Consider the following 18,946-nt stretch of genomic DNA (forward strand, 5'->3'; position numbering starts at 1 on the left):
ACTACAAACATCACACAGAAGGCCATATAGATATCTGAATTGTTGGTGCTAATCTTGCAGGAGACAAGGTTATAAGCATTGTTAAAATGTTTCACTACACATGAACACTGCCAATATTCTAAAAATGTACAGATTGTGATTTGTCTAAATTTGGTCAGAGTATGGAACTTTTTTTAATAAATCCCATTTTGATTTCACTATGGAATTCTACTGTATGCATTTTTAGCATCATTTTTATAAAGTGTGATGTAACAGGTTGACAGGAATTACTGACACAAATGTAAAATCTCACATCTCAACACAATCCAAGTTTTTAAAAAATAGTTCTTGATCTTTCCCATTGAAATAAAACTCTGACCCGAAAATGCTGAATGAATGAGATCCTTTGAAATTTGAAGAGGAATATTAGAGGCAAATGTACTTTTTAATGTATAATAAAAAAATATATGATGCAAAACAAGAAATCTAATTGAGTGAGGCAATGAGATTAATCAACCTGTTATAATTTCCCTTCAAAACTGAGCATAATAGGGATTTATTGTTGGTATCTGCTATTAAAATAATAAATGCTTAGGAAAGAACATTCACAATATATTCAAATAAAAGTTCCAGAAGATCCCAATGAATGCAACATTTTAATCTTACTACAGTAGAGTGTCTTGGAAGCAGCTAAACTCTCAGTTTACAAAACAAGCTTTTTGTGACCACAATGGAAACCTATTACCAGCAATGTGGACTGGTTGATTTTTTTTATCTTACAAAGTAAATTGGTCAGTGCTTTGGTTCAAAATAAACATTCCATTCTTACTATATTCAGTAGAAGCATCTACACAATGATAAATTTGAACTATTCATTATCAAGATCATGAACATTTGATTAACAATGAGGGAGGAATGTCTTGGTTTGTTGATTACCATGAATAATTTCATTATTAGGTCATATTTTGCAAGTGGACCTTAGGAAGTAAACAAGCTCTACAAAGATCGTGTGACAGAATTATCAGCCAAGTAGTATCTGCATTCCAGTCATTGTGGAACAGTGAGGTAGTTCATAAGGCTCTAAATGTAGCTAGCTGTTAGCATTTGCAAGTCTCTAGGTTAACTTCAAATGTTTTTCTTAGATCCCATGGCAGTGATAACATGTAGTAAAATAAGCAAACTGAATTCTTTCAATCTGATCACATCCCAGAAAAGTAATACATCTTACAAACCAATACCTACCCACCGACTTACCACCATACAGAGGGTACATCTTACAAATTAAGATGTTGTGGACAAGACAGCATTCTGTCTATTCCAGTCAAAGATTAATGTAGTCTTCTGGAATAAATCGGTGGGAAAGGACTATAAACTGGAAAGCATGTCAAGTTCCAGAAGTAAAACTGTAATACTAATTTTGAAGGAAATGAGAAGACCATTTTCTGGGATTAATCTATCAATGAAAGGACACATCTTTTTGGTCTAGGCCACTGATTCTCAAAATTCGCCATCATCTTTGATTACGTCTTCAAGATGGCACAGTTAGCACAATGCTATTACAGTGCCAGACAGCTGGGTTCAAATCTACGACTCTTTGCAAGAAGTTTGTATGTTCTTCCCATGACCATGTGTGCTTCATCTGGTTGCTCCAGTTTTCTCCCATGTTCCAAAGACTTATGGTTAATTAATCTCAAGGGTGTAATTGAGTGGCACAGGCTTGAAGTCCAAAAAGCCTAAATTTAAAATTTAAATACATCCAAAACCTCATATTGATTGAGTTGCAGATTTCTGTTGTTCTAGGTAGGGATTTGGAAAATATCTTGCCTGTCACAACCATCTGCTTTGTCCAAGTTCTACTTCCTTGCAACTCTAGCTCTTCTCCAACTATTGTTTACAGCTGAACAGGACTTTCCATACAAGTTGAGATTAAGGAGTAGCTGCAGAGAAAGGATTGTGAGAGAAAAGCAAAGGACTGCAGATTGCAGAAATCTGAAATAAAAAGAGTAAACTTGAAATACTCAGCTGATAAGGCATAATCTGTGGAGGGAGAAACAGAGATAACATTTCAGGTCAATTACTTTTTATAAATGTGGTGATACTGGGATTGAAAAATAAAGAAAGATAACTTGATCTGCAAAATCAGTATGATAAGAGATGCATGCTAATTCATCATGTTAAAATTTACTTGTATTTTTTTTTTAATAATTCATTTTTGAGCATCAGTGGCTCAGCCAGCATTTAATGCCAGTCAATGAAGGAGTATTGCTGAACTGTCTTAAATTGCTGTGGACTGTGCACTAAATGTCCTCCCTCTGTGCCACTGGGCAATGAGCAGCAGGGTTAATACCCAGCCATGATGAAACAGCAACATCATTTGAAATGTAATATGCCTAAGATGGAGTCACTCAATTATAAAGAGAAAGTGGATAGCATGGGATAGTTTTCCCTCGAGCAGAGAAGGCTGAAGGGGTGACCTGACACAGGTGCACAAAGCTATGAGAGGCAATAGATGAGAGAGATACTGAGAAAGTTTTCACCATGGCAAAGATGCCTGTAGCTAGAGGAATAGGTTTAATATATGTAGCAAGGAGATATTGGTACATTATGGGCTCTTTGGCCCACGATGTTAGACCAACTCATATCAACCTACTCGCCAATCAATCTAAGCCTTCCCTCCATTACAGTCCATAACCCCCTATTTTTCATAGATCTATGTGCTTATCTAGGTCTTTAAGTGTCCCTATTGTATCAACTTATACCATTGGCTTGATTAGTGTATTCCAGGTACGTACCACAGTGTTAAAAAAAACCTACCTCTTACATCCTCCATAAACTTCTCTCCATTCACCTAAACAGATGTCCTCTGGTGTTGGCTATTGCCACCCTAAGAAAAAGGTGATGACAGTCCACTTTATTTACACTCCTTAATCTTATACAATTTGATTGTTGTCTCTCAACCTGCATCAGTCCAAGTAGGAAATTCCAGCTCACTCAAACTTTCCTTGTAAAATATGTTTTGTAATGCAGGCAACATCCTGGTAAAATCTCCTCTCCACACATCCAAAAACTTCCACAATTTTCCTATAAAGAGGTGACCAGAACTGAACTTTAAATGTGGTCTAAACTGGCACTTTATAGAACTTCAAAATCACTTTGTGGCTCTTAAACTCAATCCCTTGACCAATGAAATCCAACAGATTTTTTTTGCTGAAAATTTTTTTCCCCCATTCAGAGGGTGATTTGTTTGAGAAATTGAGGTGGTCAGAAGCTCTCATAACATTTGAGAAGTATAACAATAATAATTGCTTTTACTGAGAGAGAGAGCGAGAGAGAGAAAGATAGAGAGAAAATTGCAAGAGCATTGGCTGAGATCTTTGAGTCATCATTAAGTACGGTGAGGTGTCAGAAGACTGAAGGTTGTAAATGTTGGCCTTTATTCAAGAATGACTACAGGGTAAATCCTGGAAACTACACACCAGTGAGCCAAACATCTCCGTTGGTGAAGTTACCAGAGGGCATTCTGAGGGAGAAGATGTAGATGCACTTAGATGGACAAGAGCTGATTAGGGGTAGCCAGTCTGGGTTTGTAAGTGCGAGGCCATGTCTCACAAATTTGATAGAATATTTTAACGATATGACCAAGTAGGTTGATGAGGGCAGAGCTGCAGACATGGTCTATATGGATTTCAGCAAGGTATTCAATAAAGTTCCACACACTAGGCTGCTCTGGAAGGTTAGATTGCATGAGATCCAAGGTGAGATGGCAAAATGGATAGAAATTTGGCTTTGTAGAAAAAAAGCAGAGGATCATGATGGAATGTTGTTTTTCAGACTGGAAGCCTGTGACTAGTAGTGTGACACAGGGTTCAGTGCTGGGGCCATTGCTGTTGTCATCTATATCAATAATTTATAAGAAAGCATACATGGCATGATTGGCAAGTTTACGGGTGACACTAAAGCATCTGGTATTGTGGATAGTGAATATGGTTACCAAAGATCTGGATTGGTTGGGCAGGTGGGCAGAGGAATGGTTGATAAAATTCAATACTGAGCAATGCAAGGTGTTCAAGTTTGGGATACTTAACAAGGGTAGGACCTACATAATGAATGGCAGAGATATGTGGAAGAGCAAAGAGATCTAGGAGTACAGATACATAGTACCTTGAAAGTGGTGTCACAGGTAGTAGATAGGGTGGTCAAAAAGGACTTCAGTACATTGGTCTTCATCAGTCAGAGTACGGAGTATAGAAATTGGGTGGTCACGTTGCAGTTGTACAAGACATTGGCGAGGCCCTATTTGGAGTATTGTGCCCAGTTTTGGTCACCTTGCTGCAGGAAAGGTGTCATCCAGCTGGAGAGAATACAGAGAAGATTGACAAGGCTGTTGCCATAATTTGGGACCTGAGTTTTAAGGAATGATTGAGCAGGTTATGGCTTTATTCCTGGAGTGTTGGAGGATGAGAAGTGACTTCATAGTGGTGTATAAAATTAGGAGAAGAACAAATCAGATGAACACAGAGATTCTTTTGCCCTGTGTAAGGGAATTTGATTACCAAAGGAGATGGGTTTAAGGTGAGGAGGGAAAGATTTAACAAGAACATGAGGGTTGTTGTTGTTTTTATATATATATATATATATTATATATACACACAAAAAAAAATGTGTGTGTGTGTGTGTGTGTGTGTGTGTGTGTGTGTGTGTGTGTGTAGATAAATATACACGATCGAGTATCAGGCCAATTAAATGGGGGAAAAAAAGCATCTTTGACCCAAACATTATGGAGGGCACTGTATATTCAGATCTGATCATATACTTAGACTCAATGTCATGGTAGGGCATTTGTGGGCCATTCCCCCACAATGAGCTATTTTGCCACCCACCCACCCACAGTAGTAGTATCATTAGGGGACCACACTGAAGCCATCAGAGGAAAATGAATCGCGTGGTTTTGTCTGCATGTAATATAAGCACATGCGTTTATCTGAAATGCTGGAGGGAGGGAGAAGTCTGATGGTGTGGCAGATGGAGGAGGTCCATGGCAGGTATGGTACTCCCCGCCACCGAGTGAGTTCTCGAACAGCAGTTAATGCCCCTCCTCCTGATTAGATATCTTCTGATGCCAACCATGCAGATATGATTTATTATAATGTAATAAACAGAAATGTAATATTACATGAAATTGCTTTTAGTTTGCCATAAGTCAAAGATTTGCCATTAGCATTGCCTAGTGCTCCTTACTGTCAGAGAAAGGTATGCAAAGAGTCCCCTCAGAGTAACCAAGTATCCATGTACTCGCTTCCAGCACTCCTGCAGTCGCATAGGATTCCAGTTCAGTTCAAACCATTGGCCAGATCCAAACCTCACACGATGGAACATTTGGGAGTCCCTCTTGCCCTCAGCATCCTCTCAAATCCCAGTTCTGATGCCTGGTTTTCATGAGCCGTGAGTCCTTTGATCTCAAGTTGCCAGCAGCCCAAATCCTTTGTGGATTTCTCAACCACAAATTGCCAAATGTTGTCTGCTGGTATGTGTCCTTCTTGCTGCTCTGCCACCATAATCACCATTCTGATGGTCACCACCTCTGCTACCCCTTCTTAATGGGAGATATTCTGCACCAGTCTTTTGCTTCCTCAGAGTCTGAAACCCCTCCAAGCCAACACAGACGTTGCCATCTTAGCACCAGACCCACAGTCACAGAATTTTAAATAAAATGCCATCATATTCTTTAACAGGCTATTTTAACATGTATGGACTGGGTAGTAAGAACCTTCAGGGAGTGCTGTGACTCCACTTCCCGCTCTCTCCAGGTCCGCACCAGCAGAACTTCTGCCATTACAGCAGTTCTGACAGTACCGCCATTTTGTTTCATGCCATGATAACTAGTCCTTGAAACTATTTATTAATTATATTACTATTTTATTCAAAATCCTTTCAAGGATTCAGCTTCTGTTCAGCTGCTCCACTTTGAGGGATGCTTATCCTCAATTAATCATCTTGGCAAGACAGTCAGACAACTGAAAGTATACTACTAAGGTATTACAATCACAGGACTTTGGTAAATATGTGAAGTTCTCTCCAATTGTTCAAGTGCCTTGCCGTTTGGCATGGGCAATCATTCTCTCTATCCATTATAGTCTCTGACCCTTCGAATTGTAGTTATTGCCATCCTTGTTTTTAACCATGATATTAATCCATCTATCATTTTCATTCTCTATCTGCCTCTTTTTTCTTCCAGCTTTCCAGTTGTAACTTAATATTCTAATGTATCTTTTCGCATGATGTGTCCAAAGAATTTTGATTGCTATTTTATCAAAATGTAAAATGAATAAGACTGGATCTTTTTTTTAACGAACACATTTATCCAAGGCCTTTAACTAATCAACAAGTGATGGTTCTATACAAGGCTCTTCCTTCAAATGATAATAATCTTAAAACTAATTCTGAAAAGTATTGTATTTATAGTTTACAAATTAAAATACTGTATAAATATCTAACAAACCCACTCCACTTCCCAACTCTCTTGTAACAACACTGATAAATGCTTCAATTCAAACACAGATTATTAGAATAAACAGTGCCATGAAGATATTTTAAAGACATTAAGTCTCTAACTTATAGCAGGAGAGCAAAAAATCTACTGTGTAAGATCATTCCGAGCTTTGCCAGACCTCCTGAGCAGAAATCATTGCTGAGCCATAAAATAAGCCCTAAACTGTAGATTTCCACTCCTTGAAACGCAGAAATCCAGGATAGACTGACAAATTTGAGGGCTATTTTACCCCATTTACGCATGAAGCCCCACCTTGAATTTCCTAACATTAACATTTTTCCAGATTTCATCTTCAATCCACTGATTTCAAAAAATTTGACAATGATTTATTATCGAGTATTATCAAGTCTTTTAACATGTAATCTCAATTGTTTCTGCCCTGGTGGGGTCAAATTGCAACCTAAAGTAGTCTAAATAAATTGATCAGATTTAATAATTAGACAATTTGTCACCTATTTTGATTTTATGATCCTATTAATAATTATAAATTTTGTTAGAATAATAATGCAACTATAGATTCAATTTTACTACCAACTTTTGCAAGTTCTGTTTTTATCTTTGTAATATACATTAATTAAATTTAAATATATTTTGTAGTTTTCACTGTTAGTATCGATGTGGAACTGTACTAAGCAAATATAAGACTGCAAGAAATAAAAGCAGAACAGTTAATTCAGTCCTTTGAGCAATCTCAGTTTTTCAATAAGATTACCCTTGACCAATTGATTTGTCTCCACTATGAGTGTACAAATGTGGAAGCCAGAAAGATTGAAATGATGGGAAATATTCAGCTAACTTGTTGGATTCAATACCATGTGCACAACTGTGTCTATGGATTCTGGGAACATCAGTGGTTCACAGATCAGTAGATCAATGATGTGACTTGATTTAGCAAAAGACAGTATTAGATACATTACACAAGACAAAGCCTTATCTTAAGGACAGCTGCAATTTGCCACTACTGATAAATATTATCCATATTCTGCAGTTTATATTAAATGTTTGACTGTTTATGTTTTTATATAGCTAAAATATATCTTGTAAAATAATATGGATTTAGATTGAGATACAAATAAATAAATTCATTTATTAAGTCTTAATGGTATTTATTGGCTTACTTTAAAAAAAAATGCCTAGCATATCTATTCTAATGTCATTCCTAATTATAACTTCAATCACGTTGCAGAAAAAATGACAGATAACGTCTGTCCATTGCTAATCAACCTACAAATATAGGTCACAAAGTGAATCCAATATCACTGTGATATGTCCTTCATTTTGTTTCCCAACGGCAGCCTAATTATATAGCTTTTTCAGAAAATCCAAAGGAAGTTGTTTTCAAATCCAAGTTGCATTTAAACAAATAGAAATTCAAGAGATGTGACTTTGTCTAACCTTGACATAGAATATCAGAGAATGAAGGCTTTGTGAATGGATGCAACAGATGCTAATTAAAAATGGATCACAGACAATGATTTTCTCATAAGAATAAAAACCTGACTTTCAATTCAAGCCAATAAAAAAAATAGCCTGCTGAGCAGTTCTGAGATGCGTGATCTTGACAATCTCATCCCTTTTAGCTTTCCAACACGATTGTTTATGTGAATTTGTTGTCCCATTGTTGAACTGTACTGTGCAATCATATCTACACTAAAGATTCTTCTTCTCACCAGATGTATACATAAATAAAAAGCAAGGCAGCGCACAATAAAATGTTTGTATGTGGAAAATATATTTTGGAACTATTAGACTGCTAGCAACAATATTAACTTTTTGAATTACAGCGATTTTTGCTTATGTTCCAGAGATTTACCCTGTTAAGATTAAATATCTTTTTTTTTTCCATTACAGTCCTGAAGCATCAAAAGTGCAAGGTAATTTTAAATGAATTAGCTTTCAACTTTCTATTACAAAATGTTTAACCTTTATCCATTACTCTTCAGAACAACTTACAGATACAGCCATCGCAGAATTCAGAAACGATTAACTTGAATCCGTGTGTTTCTCATCGATATCTGTAACTGCACTAAGTTTAGAATCAGTAGAAGGTTCCTCACTGAATTTCAGATGACAGCAAATCTCAAAGTCTGTATCCTCTGATGATCTTTGCAACACCTGTCAGCAAAATAAACCTAATTCTTTCATCTTGGACCATAAATCCTGAGCTATTGCCATAAAACACGTTTTATGGTGTGACTTGCTGAACAAATAGGTCACACGCCACTTAGAATGCCTGCAATCACCGAAGGAAGAAGCAGAATCTCCAAATAGATTATACAAACAAAAAAAGCAGGTATTCACTTAAAAACAGCTACGCATTTTCAATTTCACGTATATGTTTAGGTTTGAATTTTAATTCAATGTAGTTTTAGAAAGCAAGCAGTGATTTGACATCAAAATTCATTTAAAATGAGGTGTGGAGTAATTAGTTTCCAGGCTTCATTTAAAACCCCACACCAGTGAAATACCTGGTATTGCTGGAGTTAGATTGAAAACAGGAAGTCCGAAAAAGAGGAAAGAAGGGAATTGCTCTAAGTACATCCTGTAAAGATTAAGTGATGAGAAAAGAGGTAAGCTTCAGATCTCCACATGGTACATGCTCAGTTGGGCATGCATCTTTGGAAGTGTTCATCTCCCACTGTCTCCATGTCAAATATTTAATCTAACTGGACAGCATCTCTTTCAACGTGTTTAAAAAGTTTTTTTTTGTGGGAAAATAACCACCCTACAGATTTTTTTAAATGATTTCTGCCAGCCTCACACCGGAAGGAGGTCATGCTATTTTCAATGATACCCATTGATTTTCAAAAAAAGTCCTTTTAAGTCAGTGAAATGAAGGGAATTCATTATTATTTTGTATTTTGGGGCAAAGCCATTTTGAAAAGAGAAGTCAATTTTATGGGCCTTGAAACCTCAAAAACATTTTAATTAGTTTCTGTGTTAATGAAGTACATAATATCATATCAACCAATTAACATGGCTAAAAGTCCACACACATATTTGAGCTGACCAACTTTGCTATATAGTGAGAAGGATAAACAAAGAAATTGAGTAAAAATCATCCGATAAATTCACGGATGAAGGAATTAAGTTATTAATATCTGGTTCGGAGGTAGGCATTTCGTTTACAAGTTCATTTTACTCAGGCAGTGAACTGATATTTTGTCCTTCTACTGTGCAGCCTATTTTAAAATGAGGCGCGTGTGTCCTTCATATCTGTCTGGAAATATATTTTTCCCCATCTGTAAATAACCACATTGTAAATCTTCATATGAAATCTGATCCAAGTTCAATTGACTACCGTCTGAGCTTATCCTCAGGAGCTGTCATTTTTACATTTCATCTTCATTCAACATTGCTAGTCAGGAGGTGCAAGGTTTGACTCACATTACAAACACCAAAATAGTGACAGATGCTTGTTCACACATGATACTTCAAGCCACATTGGGAAGGGCAAAGTACATGCAAATGGCTTGCATACCAGAATTGTGTAGTTTAAGCAACCTGAAACACCAGTCCTCATAGCTGCACTGATTTGATCTCAAACAAGCCAGTTTTATGATTAAACATGTAGGATTCCATGTTTAGCAAAAGAAAGGTCATCCAGTTCCCTCTCCCCCAACCACTGGTGCTATTTAAAGTTACAATTAATCACTTGCAGGTGTGTTGCTAATGGATAGACAGAATGTTAGTTGGTCATAAAGTTAGTCATAGAAAGACACAACATGGAAAGACCATAAGATATTGGAGCTTAAGTTGGCCATATGGTCCATCAAGATCACCAAGCCATTCAAACATGAGCAGATCCATTCTCCCACTCAGCCCAGTCTCCTGCCTTCTCTCCATAAACTTTGACACTCTGACATTTCTGATACCAATCAATCTCAGCCTTAAATACATGCAATGACCTGACCTCCACAGCTGTCCGTGGTAGCAAATTCTAGATGTTCATCACTCTCTGGCAAAAGAAATTCCTCCACATCTCTGTTGCAAATGGGCACCTTTCAATCCTGAGGTTGTGCCCTCTTGTCCACGACTTCCCCACCATGGAAAAAAAAAACTTTGCCACATCTACTCTGTCCGGCCTTTCAACATTTAAAATGCTTCTATGAGATCCTCCTTCATTCTTCTGAACTCTCAGGAGTCACTCCAAGAGCCATTAAATGTTCCTCAAATGCCAATCCCTTCATTTCATGAATCATTCTTGTAAACCTTCTCTGAACACTCTCTAATGCTAGCACGTCCTTTCTTAAATAAGGAGCCCAAACTGTACCTTCTTCATCACCGACTTAACCTGGAGGTTAACCTTTAAGGTATCCTTCACAAGGACTCCTACGTCCCTTTGCTCCTATGAATTTTGAAAATTCTCCCCATCCAAATAAGTCTGCTCTTTTATTCCTTTTATCAAAGTGCATAACCATAAACTTTCCAAAATTGTACTTCATTTTTCACTTCTTTGCCCATTTTCCCAATCTATCCAAGTCTCTACACAGCCTCTCCATTTCCTCCTCGCTACCTGCCCCTCCACCCATTTTTGTATCATCTGCAAATTTAGTCACAAAGCTATTTATTCTGCAATCCAAATTATTAGCATACAATATAAAAAAAGAAGCGGTACCACCCATGTGGTACACCACTGTAACTAGTAGCCAACCAGAATAGGATCCCTGTATTTCCATTGAGATACTTCAGCTCACCTAATCTTACCTCTGAAGCATTCGTTGTGCATTCAATGCACTCTTTATACAGACTTTTCTTTTTACCTCCTGGACCCTGGTCAATATAAAATTCACATACAAGAGCTTTTCTAATAGATGACATGCAGGAGTGTGGAGGAGGAGGAAAAGCAAGAAAAGAGACAAGTTAGAGATCCTCGTTACAGATTGATCTATAAAAATCTCAATTTCCCCTTTCCACTGTTTTATCAGCCCATTAGCTTTGAACATAATGTCACCAATACTCAATAAAAGCTAACACATCAGTGAAGACTGTATTTAAATATCCTAGCATGGCATAAAAATTGGAGACATGGATTGATTAATTTGATTATTTTCCTTTCTGACAGTATTGTTCATGCTCTGACCCATCTCACTGCTCCTAATGTATGCAATGCCAATGGGAGCAGGTCAGTTTGTGGGACATCTAACCAACAGCCATTAGTGGACAATGATAAAGTGATAGATTGGGATTAGGTACACTTGATGTCCAGATCATTATAAAATTAGTTTTAAAACTTGTCACCCTGAGAGCAGACAACATCGCATAAGTTGTAGTCCCTGATCAACAATCCTTTAGGCATGTCATGCGAGAGGAGTGTCGACCTCTTGAGCTCATCCATAAACCATTTGTCTAGTCAACAGGTACATTTGGAAGCACCCCAGCCAATATGTGAAATTTTCCAGGGCCTCTGGGGACAGAGAGTCAATTCAGAAAATCGTGGGCTTCAACAGGGCTTCCATCCTTTATTTTACTGAATAAAATTGTAGAACGACTGACAGCACTCAAGACCACTCAACACTCTTTTATTCAGTAAGAATAATACATATGGTCTTTGGACTGAACTGGGGTTTTGGCAGAGATCTGTTTTTTTTTTAAAAATCGGGATATGTGGGACAGAGTTGAGGGAGAAGCCATTGCTCAGAACATCACACCAGTAGTGAATTCCCAGTTCACTACAATCACATTACAAAATATAAAAAGGAAAAAAAATTAAAAACTAAGCAAAATTTAATGAATTAAGAGAAGGAGCACAAAGTTTTGTCTTGGCATGTCAGGAGTCATCAAAGATGATAAATGTAATTAAAATAGAAGTTAACATCCAAATCATTAATGATATTTTTTAGATAATATTACACAAAGCTATATAAATCAGAATTATTAGGAGATGACAATGAGATGGAGAAGTTTCTCGTGAACATTGAGGTTCCAAAATTAGAGGTGAGAGAACAGATGGAGTTCGATGCCCCTTTCACAAGAGAAGATATTGAGAAGGCTCTGAACACTATCCAAGCTAATTAGTCTCCAGGGGAGGATGGGTTCCTGCCCGAGTTCTATAGACAATTTAATGAATATGATGGATGTAATAGAATGGGCTGTGGAGACTCAAACACCCCCGGACTCTATTTTGTTATGTCTCTGCATTACTTGGAAGGCTTCTTAAATAACTTAGAGATGCAAAATGTAATAACAGAAGAGACTTTACTTACTGATGTCTTCCACCATCTCAGGAAAATGTTCACACACACATGTGGGCCCCCCCCACCCCACCTCACAGTGGTGCACTACAGTGAGAAGGGTGTATTCTTACACGGTTACAAACTAGTTCACATTATCCTGACTACATAACATTTTTCAACAGCTATTATTAGAGTATTTCCAGAAGAAAAATAACAAGGACCCAGTAAAAACCTTATTATATAGACCTATCTTGCTTTTGAATGCTGATTATAAAGATACTTGCGGAAGTAGTAGCTAATTGACTGGGACAATATTTACCAAAATTGATACATAAAGATAATGTGGGATTTGTTAAAGAATGACACTCTTCAAATAGTTTGGATAGTTTGGTTATTTAATATAATACATATGGCTAAATTAAAACTAAATTCCAGTATAACAGTCTCCCTTGACACAAAAAAGGAACTCGACTGGTTAGAATGGCCTTGTTTATTTAAAATGCTGGAGAAATTTTGGATAGTTAGAACATTCATAAATTGGATAAAAACTCTATCATAAACCAAAAGCAAAAATTATAACTAATAGTCAAATGTCAGCGGTATTCCCTTGGAGAAGATTGAGTAGGCAGGGATTTCCCCTTGTCCCAAGCAACCTTTTAATCCCTGCGATTAAACCACAGGTGGAAATTATAAGGATTGATTTGCATATTAAAGACTTCAAAGTTGGATAAGAAGAATATAAAATTAGCCTATTTGCTGATTTATATGCTACTATATTTATCTAACCCTGCTGAGTCTCTGGAGAAAGTACAAAGACTAGAATAACATGGAAGAAGAGTTTCAAGTTATAAAATTATTATCACGAAAAGTGAGATGAACTTTTGATTATGATAGCTATCAAAAAGAAAGTAGATTTAAATGGAAAGTAAATGGAATTAAATATTTAGGAATAATGACTAACAATAACCCATAGAATTTGTATAAATTAAATTATACTCCACTGTTAGGGAAGATAGAGAAGGAGCTGATTACTTTGATGGGAAAGGTTAACTACATCAAAATGAAAGCGATGCCAAGATTACAATATCTTTTTCAATCACTGCCTATTTCTTTGCCAAAACTTGTCTTTAAATTATTAAGTAACTGTATTAGGCAATTCCTATGGAACAATAAGGTGCCGAGAATATCGCTGAAAAAAATTAATGCAGAATTATAAAATGGGAGGACTTAGGCTACCAGATTTTAGAAAATATAATGACAGCACAAGCCAGATTCCTTGCATCTTTCTTTGTTGAAACCACCCCCCACCCCCACTTCTTGGATTCGAATGGGATTATACTCAATAAAAATGGATAATCCTATATTTATACATGCGATTAAGAGTATGGCAAGAAATCAATGTATGCATTGGAGGGGAAAAAGCAGGGATATCATTAAAAAGCCCATTATGTAAGAATGTGTTGTTGCCTATGAATATAGGTAACAGAATATTAAACACCTGGTATGACAAAGGAATAAAATACAACGAAGACTGCTATGCAGAGGGGACTCTCATGCATTTTGATCAGCTAAAACAGAAATATGGAATAGCTAATGGGGCTTTCTCTGTTTCCTCCAGCTGAGATCATTCCTAAGAGAAAGATGGGACCCAATGTTTGTCCCACCTGAAATTAGTGAAATGCAAGAAATGATCTGGCTAGGGAATACACCCAAATTTGTAACAAAAATGTACTATGCTCTCCAGAGTGAAAGTGCAAAACCAGGTTCACAGAGGTCGAGGGAAAGATGGGAGTCAGATTTTGTTGTAATATCAGAAAGGTGTTGGTCTGATTGGTGTTTGAATGGTATGACATAAATTATAAATGCAAGATATGGACTGGTTTCAGTACAACTTCCTACATCAATTATATCTTATGCCGCAGAAACTACATAGGTTAAAATCTGAAATATCGGAGATGTTTTATAGATGTGAGATTGAAACAGGAATGTTTTTACATGCTATCTGGTCATATGTGAAGGTGAGGCCCTTTTGGCAGGATATTGCGGTAAATATTAATAAGAAAAAGAGGGGTGGGCTTCACAGATGACCCGGAGCTTTATTGTTTTGGTAATTTTATTGATATAAGTAATAAATTAATTAAATTCCAAATTTCTTTTGTCAATGTAGCTTTAGCAGTGGCTAAGGAGTGTATTACAACTACTTGGAAGTCTGACTCTCTATAACTCATAGCACGATGGACTGCAGAGATGAATATATGGAGAAAATTACATAATTTTTAAAAAAATAAGTACGATACATTTGTCAAGATATAGCAGCCATATCTGGACTATATAAGGGCCCAATTATAATAATAATGTTACAATATAAACAGATGTGACTTCTCCACATAGTATACTTTATAGATAGTATAAGTATGAGCTCTGACAGTGTGAAGGGGAGGGGTTTTTCTTTGTTCTTTTTGTATGAAAAATTTTAATATATTGTGAAATTGAAGATTTAGCTATATATGAAAAAAAAACATTCTATGGGATTGCTGTAACTTCCCCAAGTCCTCGGCAGGTGCAATAATCTGGCATAGGGATTACATAAAGTGTTATGTGAGTAGAAAGAAAAAAAAGTTGAGAACCACTGGCCTAGGGTATACGTCTGCATCAGTAGTAAAGTTAGCAGACTTCTATTTTGGCAGGATGGATAAATCTCTGGGACCAGACCACGTGCATCGCAGAATATTGTGGGAAGGTAAGAAGGAAAGTGTTGAGGCCTTAACAGATATTTCTAACTCATAGCTGATGAAAAGAAAAGCTCTGGAGCTCTGGAGGACTGGAGGATGGCAAGTGCGGCACCACTATTTAATAAAGGGCTGGAAGGACAATTTGAGTAATTACAGATCTGTTAGTGGTAAGGAAACTGCTGGAGAGGATTTGGAGATATATAATCCATCAATATTTGTATGACCAGGGGAAATTAAGGAGAGCCAGCTTGGATTTATGTGTGGGAAATTATGTCTCACAAACTCGATGGAATTTTCTGAAGAGATGACAGGGGATAGATGACAGCAATGTAGTTAATATTATTTATATGGATTTTAGAAAAGTGACAAGTTCCCACATGGCAATGGTTATGGATATCAGGCCAACTAGCCAACTGAATTTTAAAAAAAATTAGCTTGGTGATGGACATCAGAGAGGGGTTATAGCGGTCACTTCTTCAGAAGGAAATCCATGACCATTGGAGTTCCTTGGGATTTAGTACTAGAATCCTTGATTTTGTAATATACTTAAATGATTTGGTCCAGGATGTTTGTAGCAAGTTTGCTGATTACATAAAAATGTACTCAAGTAGACAGCAAAGAAGGTTATCTGGGTTTGCAATCAGATCGAGATCATATGGGGAACTGGGCCAAGGTATGAATATGCAGTTCAACTCAGAGGTATGAAGTGATGCAAGTAAGTAAATTGAAACAAGGCAGTATTTACTCTGTTAATGACAGTTACCTAAAGATTGATAATGAAGCAGGAGGTCCTAGGGCTGCAGGTACATAACTCATTAAAGATGCCAGCACCTGTAGACAGAATAGGGTAGAGCATTTGGGATGCTTACCTTCATCAGTCAGGGCATTGAATAGTGTTGGGACATTATACTGAAGCTATACAATACATTGGTGAGGTCACACTTGGAATATTGTGTGCAGTTTTAGAAGGATATTATAAAGTTGGGAAGGGTATAGATCAGATTTCAGTTTTATTGTCACTGCATACATGACACCACATAAAACCCTGAGATTCTTTTTTATCTTGTGAGCAAGGTAGAATTACCAAGTTGGTATGGTACTGCACAAAAGTAAGATTCCTAAAATGAGACCGTGACAGTTTGTTGTTGAGATTTACAGAAGAGGTTTACAAAGTTATTACTAGAAATAGGGGAAGTTGTGTTATTATCAGAGATTAGAAAAAAATCTAGGTCTATTTTCTTTAGTGTTGTAGGTTGAGAGGTTACCAAGGTCTATAAAATCATAAGGCACATAGTTAAGGTGAAAAGTGACACTATTTCCTAGACTATGTGAATTATAGGCAAGAGGGCATAACTACAGAAGGGTGGGATTTAGAATGGACTGAGAGAGTGAAGTGCATATGAATGACAAAGTGGTTAAGACAGGTATGTTAGCTTCCTTTATAAAATATTTGGATCTACATGGGAGGGGCACAGGCCAAATGCAGAGCTGGAGGTTACATTGTTCTGCATGGACATGCTGAACCTGTGGGCCTGTTGTATGATATTAGATTCTATGATTTTAATCATTTGGAATATGATAGTAATATCCCAAATATGAGTTTCAATATCAAAGAAGCATTTAACTAAGAAAGGAGGTGGGAGATAATACTGAGTAAATTGCCTGAGCACTCATCGATCACAAGCACCATGGCTATGGTCCCATTAATGCAAGAGCTCTCCAGTGGGGATTTTATTCACAAAATGAAACAAGCTATCCAAGTTAACCTAATACATTCAGTTCACAAAATGTAGATATTGCCGTGTGTTTAAATGAATAGTTATTTCTCTATGCATTGCTGCGTTCATCTTAAAAGTACTAATGATAATCTTTGATGTACTCAAGCACTTCACTTGTTTAATTTCCTTGTTCACTTTTGCACATTTCCTCTGCCTGCCTTACTAGATCACCTAGTCAAAGGACAAAAGCAGCTTCTGCACTTCCTACAACTTTCATACTTGTCTTCAAATCACTCACAACCTGTGCCTGAATCACCATGGATAAGGTTCAGCAAATAACCCGCTCTGCCATGAGAAGAGCCTCTGCACTTGAAGTGAATCCACAAGTTCACCAAAACGTACAGGGACTCTTTATCAATTTTTCTCTGATTCTTATTTGTCTTCTTCTTATGTACATCATAAAGCTGCTGATGTATTAACATTGGGACATGGACTCTTGGTTAACAGACTGTGCATCTCTTCTAAGCTGTGACATGGGAGCATGTATGTCCTGTGTGTTTTTTTTTTTGTTAAGAATATTCACTTATGATTATAAGTTAACAACAATATGAAAGAAAAAAAATTCTGATCTGTATTTCAACGTAATTTTTTTGAACTTCAAATTTTCTCAAATTTGAAAAGATCTGGTTTACACCATCTAAAATGTACAAGGAATGCTTGTTAGTTTTAGCCTTTCAGGCAGTTTTGGCCAGTAGCATATGTGCACTTTACCAATTATAAAATGCTACAAGCTTCTAACACTTTAAGGGAAAATCCCATCTTTGGCCTAAGTTAAAAAAAATTAGAAAAGGTGCTCCAGGTGATGTTTAGAGTGTTACAACTATGTAACTTGAATGCAAGGAGTGTGGATAGAAATAGTTTGAAATATAACCTACGTGCACACTGTGGACAGTTTAAAACGATTCAGAAAAATCACTGGAATCGATACAAGCGTTATATACAATATATTTGTAAAATGGTTTACTGCTTTTCTTTTATTTAATAGTGATAGGTTGAACTCCTGTCATGGGATTGTTCATTGTCACCAGACACTTAAAAGGGAGCAGTTAATTCGATAAAGCATTTATATAGTGATTTTCATGTCATTTTCAGAACATTCTGAAGTGTTTAACATCCCATGAGATAGTTTATGATGAGTATAGCCTTCTGTTATGTACATACTTTGTTGAATAATTGTTTGCTGATGTGTAGGCCTATCAACATTTAGAGTTACTGGTTGAAATGAACAGCAACTTATGGCTTATTTGATTAAATCTATTAACACTGACTTAATGCAACATCAAAAAGTTTATCAACTTGAGTCTAGTTTTCTGGTCTCAATCTTTAACTGGTAATATGTTCTAGTTGTGAATTGCCAAATAAATGCTTGCTGCCACATGTTTTCATTCAGAGAAAAACATTAGGAACTGAGTATTTTATCTGCTGCATGTACTTGCAAAAAAAATTGCAATAAAATTCCAGACAAACACTTACTTTTATTATTCCTTTATGTTCTTAATAATAATCTAACATTTACTTGAGATTCATTGGATATTGGGCAAGAATAATCAAGAATGGATCAACTGAAAGGAACTACATCTGACAAGGAGTGGAATTTGCCTGTGCATGTGAGATAGTTGTTGCACCCCAACCACCACATAGACTTCACGCTCTGAGGTCTTTACACATTAGTAAGGTTCAGTGGTAATCTGATTCTGCTGCATTAGCATACAATCATGGGTGAATAATGTG

The 18,946-nt window shown here is 36.7% G+C and overlaps 2 protein-coding genes across 12 annotated transcripts in view; one reads left to right on the forward strand and one right to left on the reverse strand.

Moving 5' to 3' along the window:
* Positions 1 to 18,946, reverse strand: part of cep85l (centrosomal protein 85, like) — a 314,062-nt gene that overhangs the window by 110,414 nt on the left and 184,702 nt on the right. The gene's annotated exons all lie outside the window — the stretch shown is intronic.
* pln1 (phospholamban 1) overlaps positions 1 to 18,946 on the forward strand; it is a 39,493-nt gene that overhangs the window by 7,026 nt on the left and 13,521 nt on the right. Inside the window, exons 2-5 of one of the 8 annotated variants that reach the window (XM_069886844.1) lie at positions 5,916 to 6,012; positions 8,381 to 8,403; positions 15,393 to 15,445; positions 17,382 to 18,683. In XM_069886844.1, coding sequence (XP_069742945.1) covers positions 17,473 to 17,634 — 162 coding nt within the window. In that variant the 5' untranslated portion in view covers positions 5,916 to 6,012; positions 8,381 to 8,403; positions 15,393 to 15,445; positions 17,382 to 17,472 and the 3' untranslated portion in view covers positions 17,635 to 18,683. Of the gene's footprint in view, positions 1 to 5,915; positions 6,013 to 8,380; positions 8,404 to 15,376; positions 15,446 to 17,381; positions 18,684 to 18,946 lie in introns of those variants that run through there. The other 7 variants (XM_069886841.1, XM_069886843.1, XM_069886842.1 and 4 more) reach the window with 7 other exon arrangements.

Source organism: Narcine bancroftii, chromosome 6, assembly GCF_036971445.1.
Source record: "Narcine bancroftii isolate sNarBan1 chromosome 6, sNarBan1.hap1, whole genome shotgun sequence".
Taxonomy (NCBI): domain Eukaryota; kingdom Metazoa; phylum Chordata; class Chondrichthyes; order Torpediniformes; family Narcinidae; genus Narcine; species Narcine bancroftii.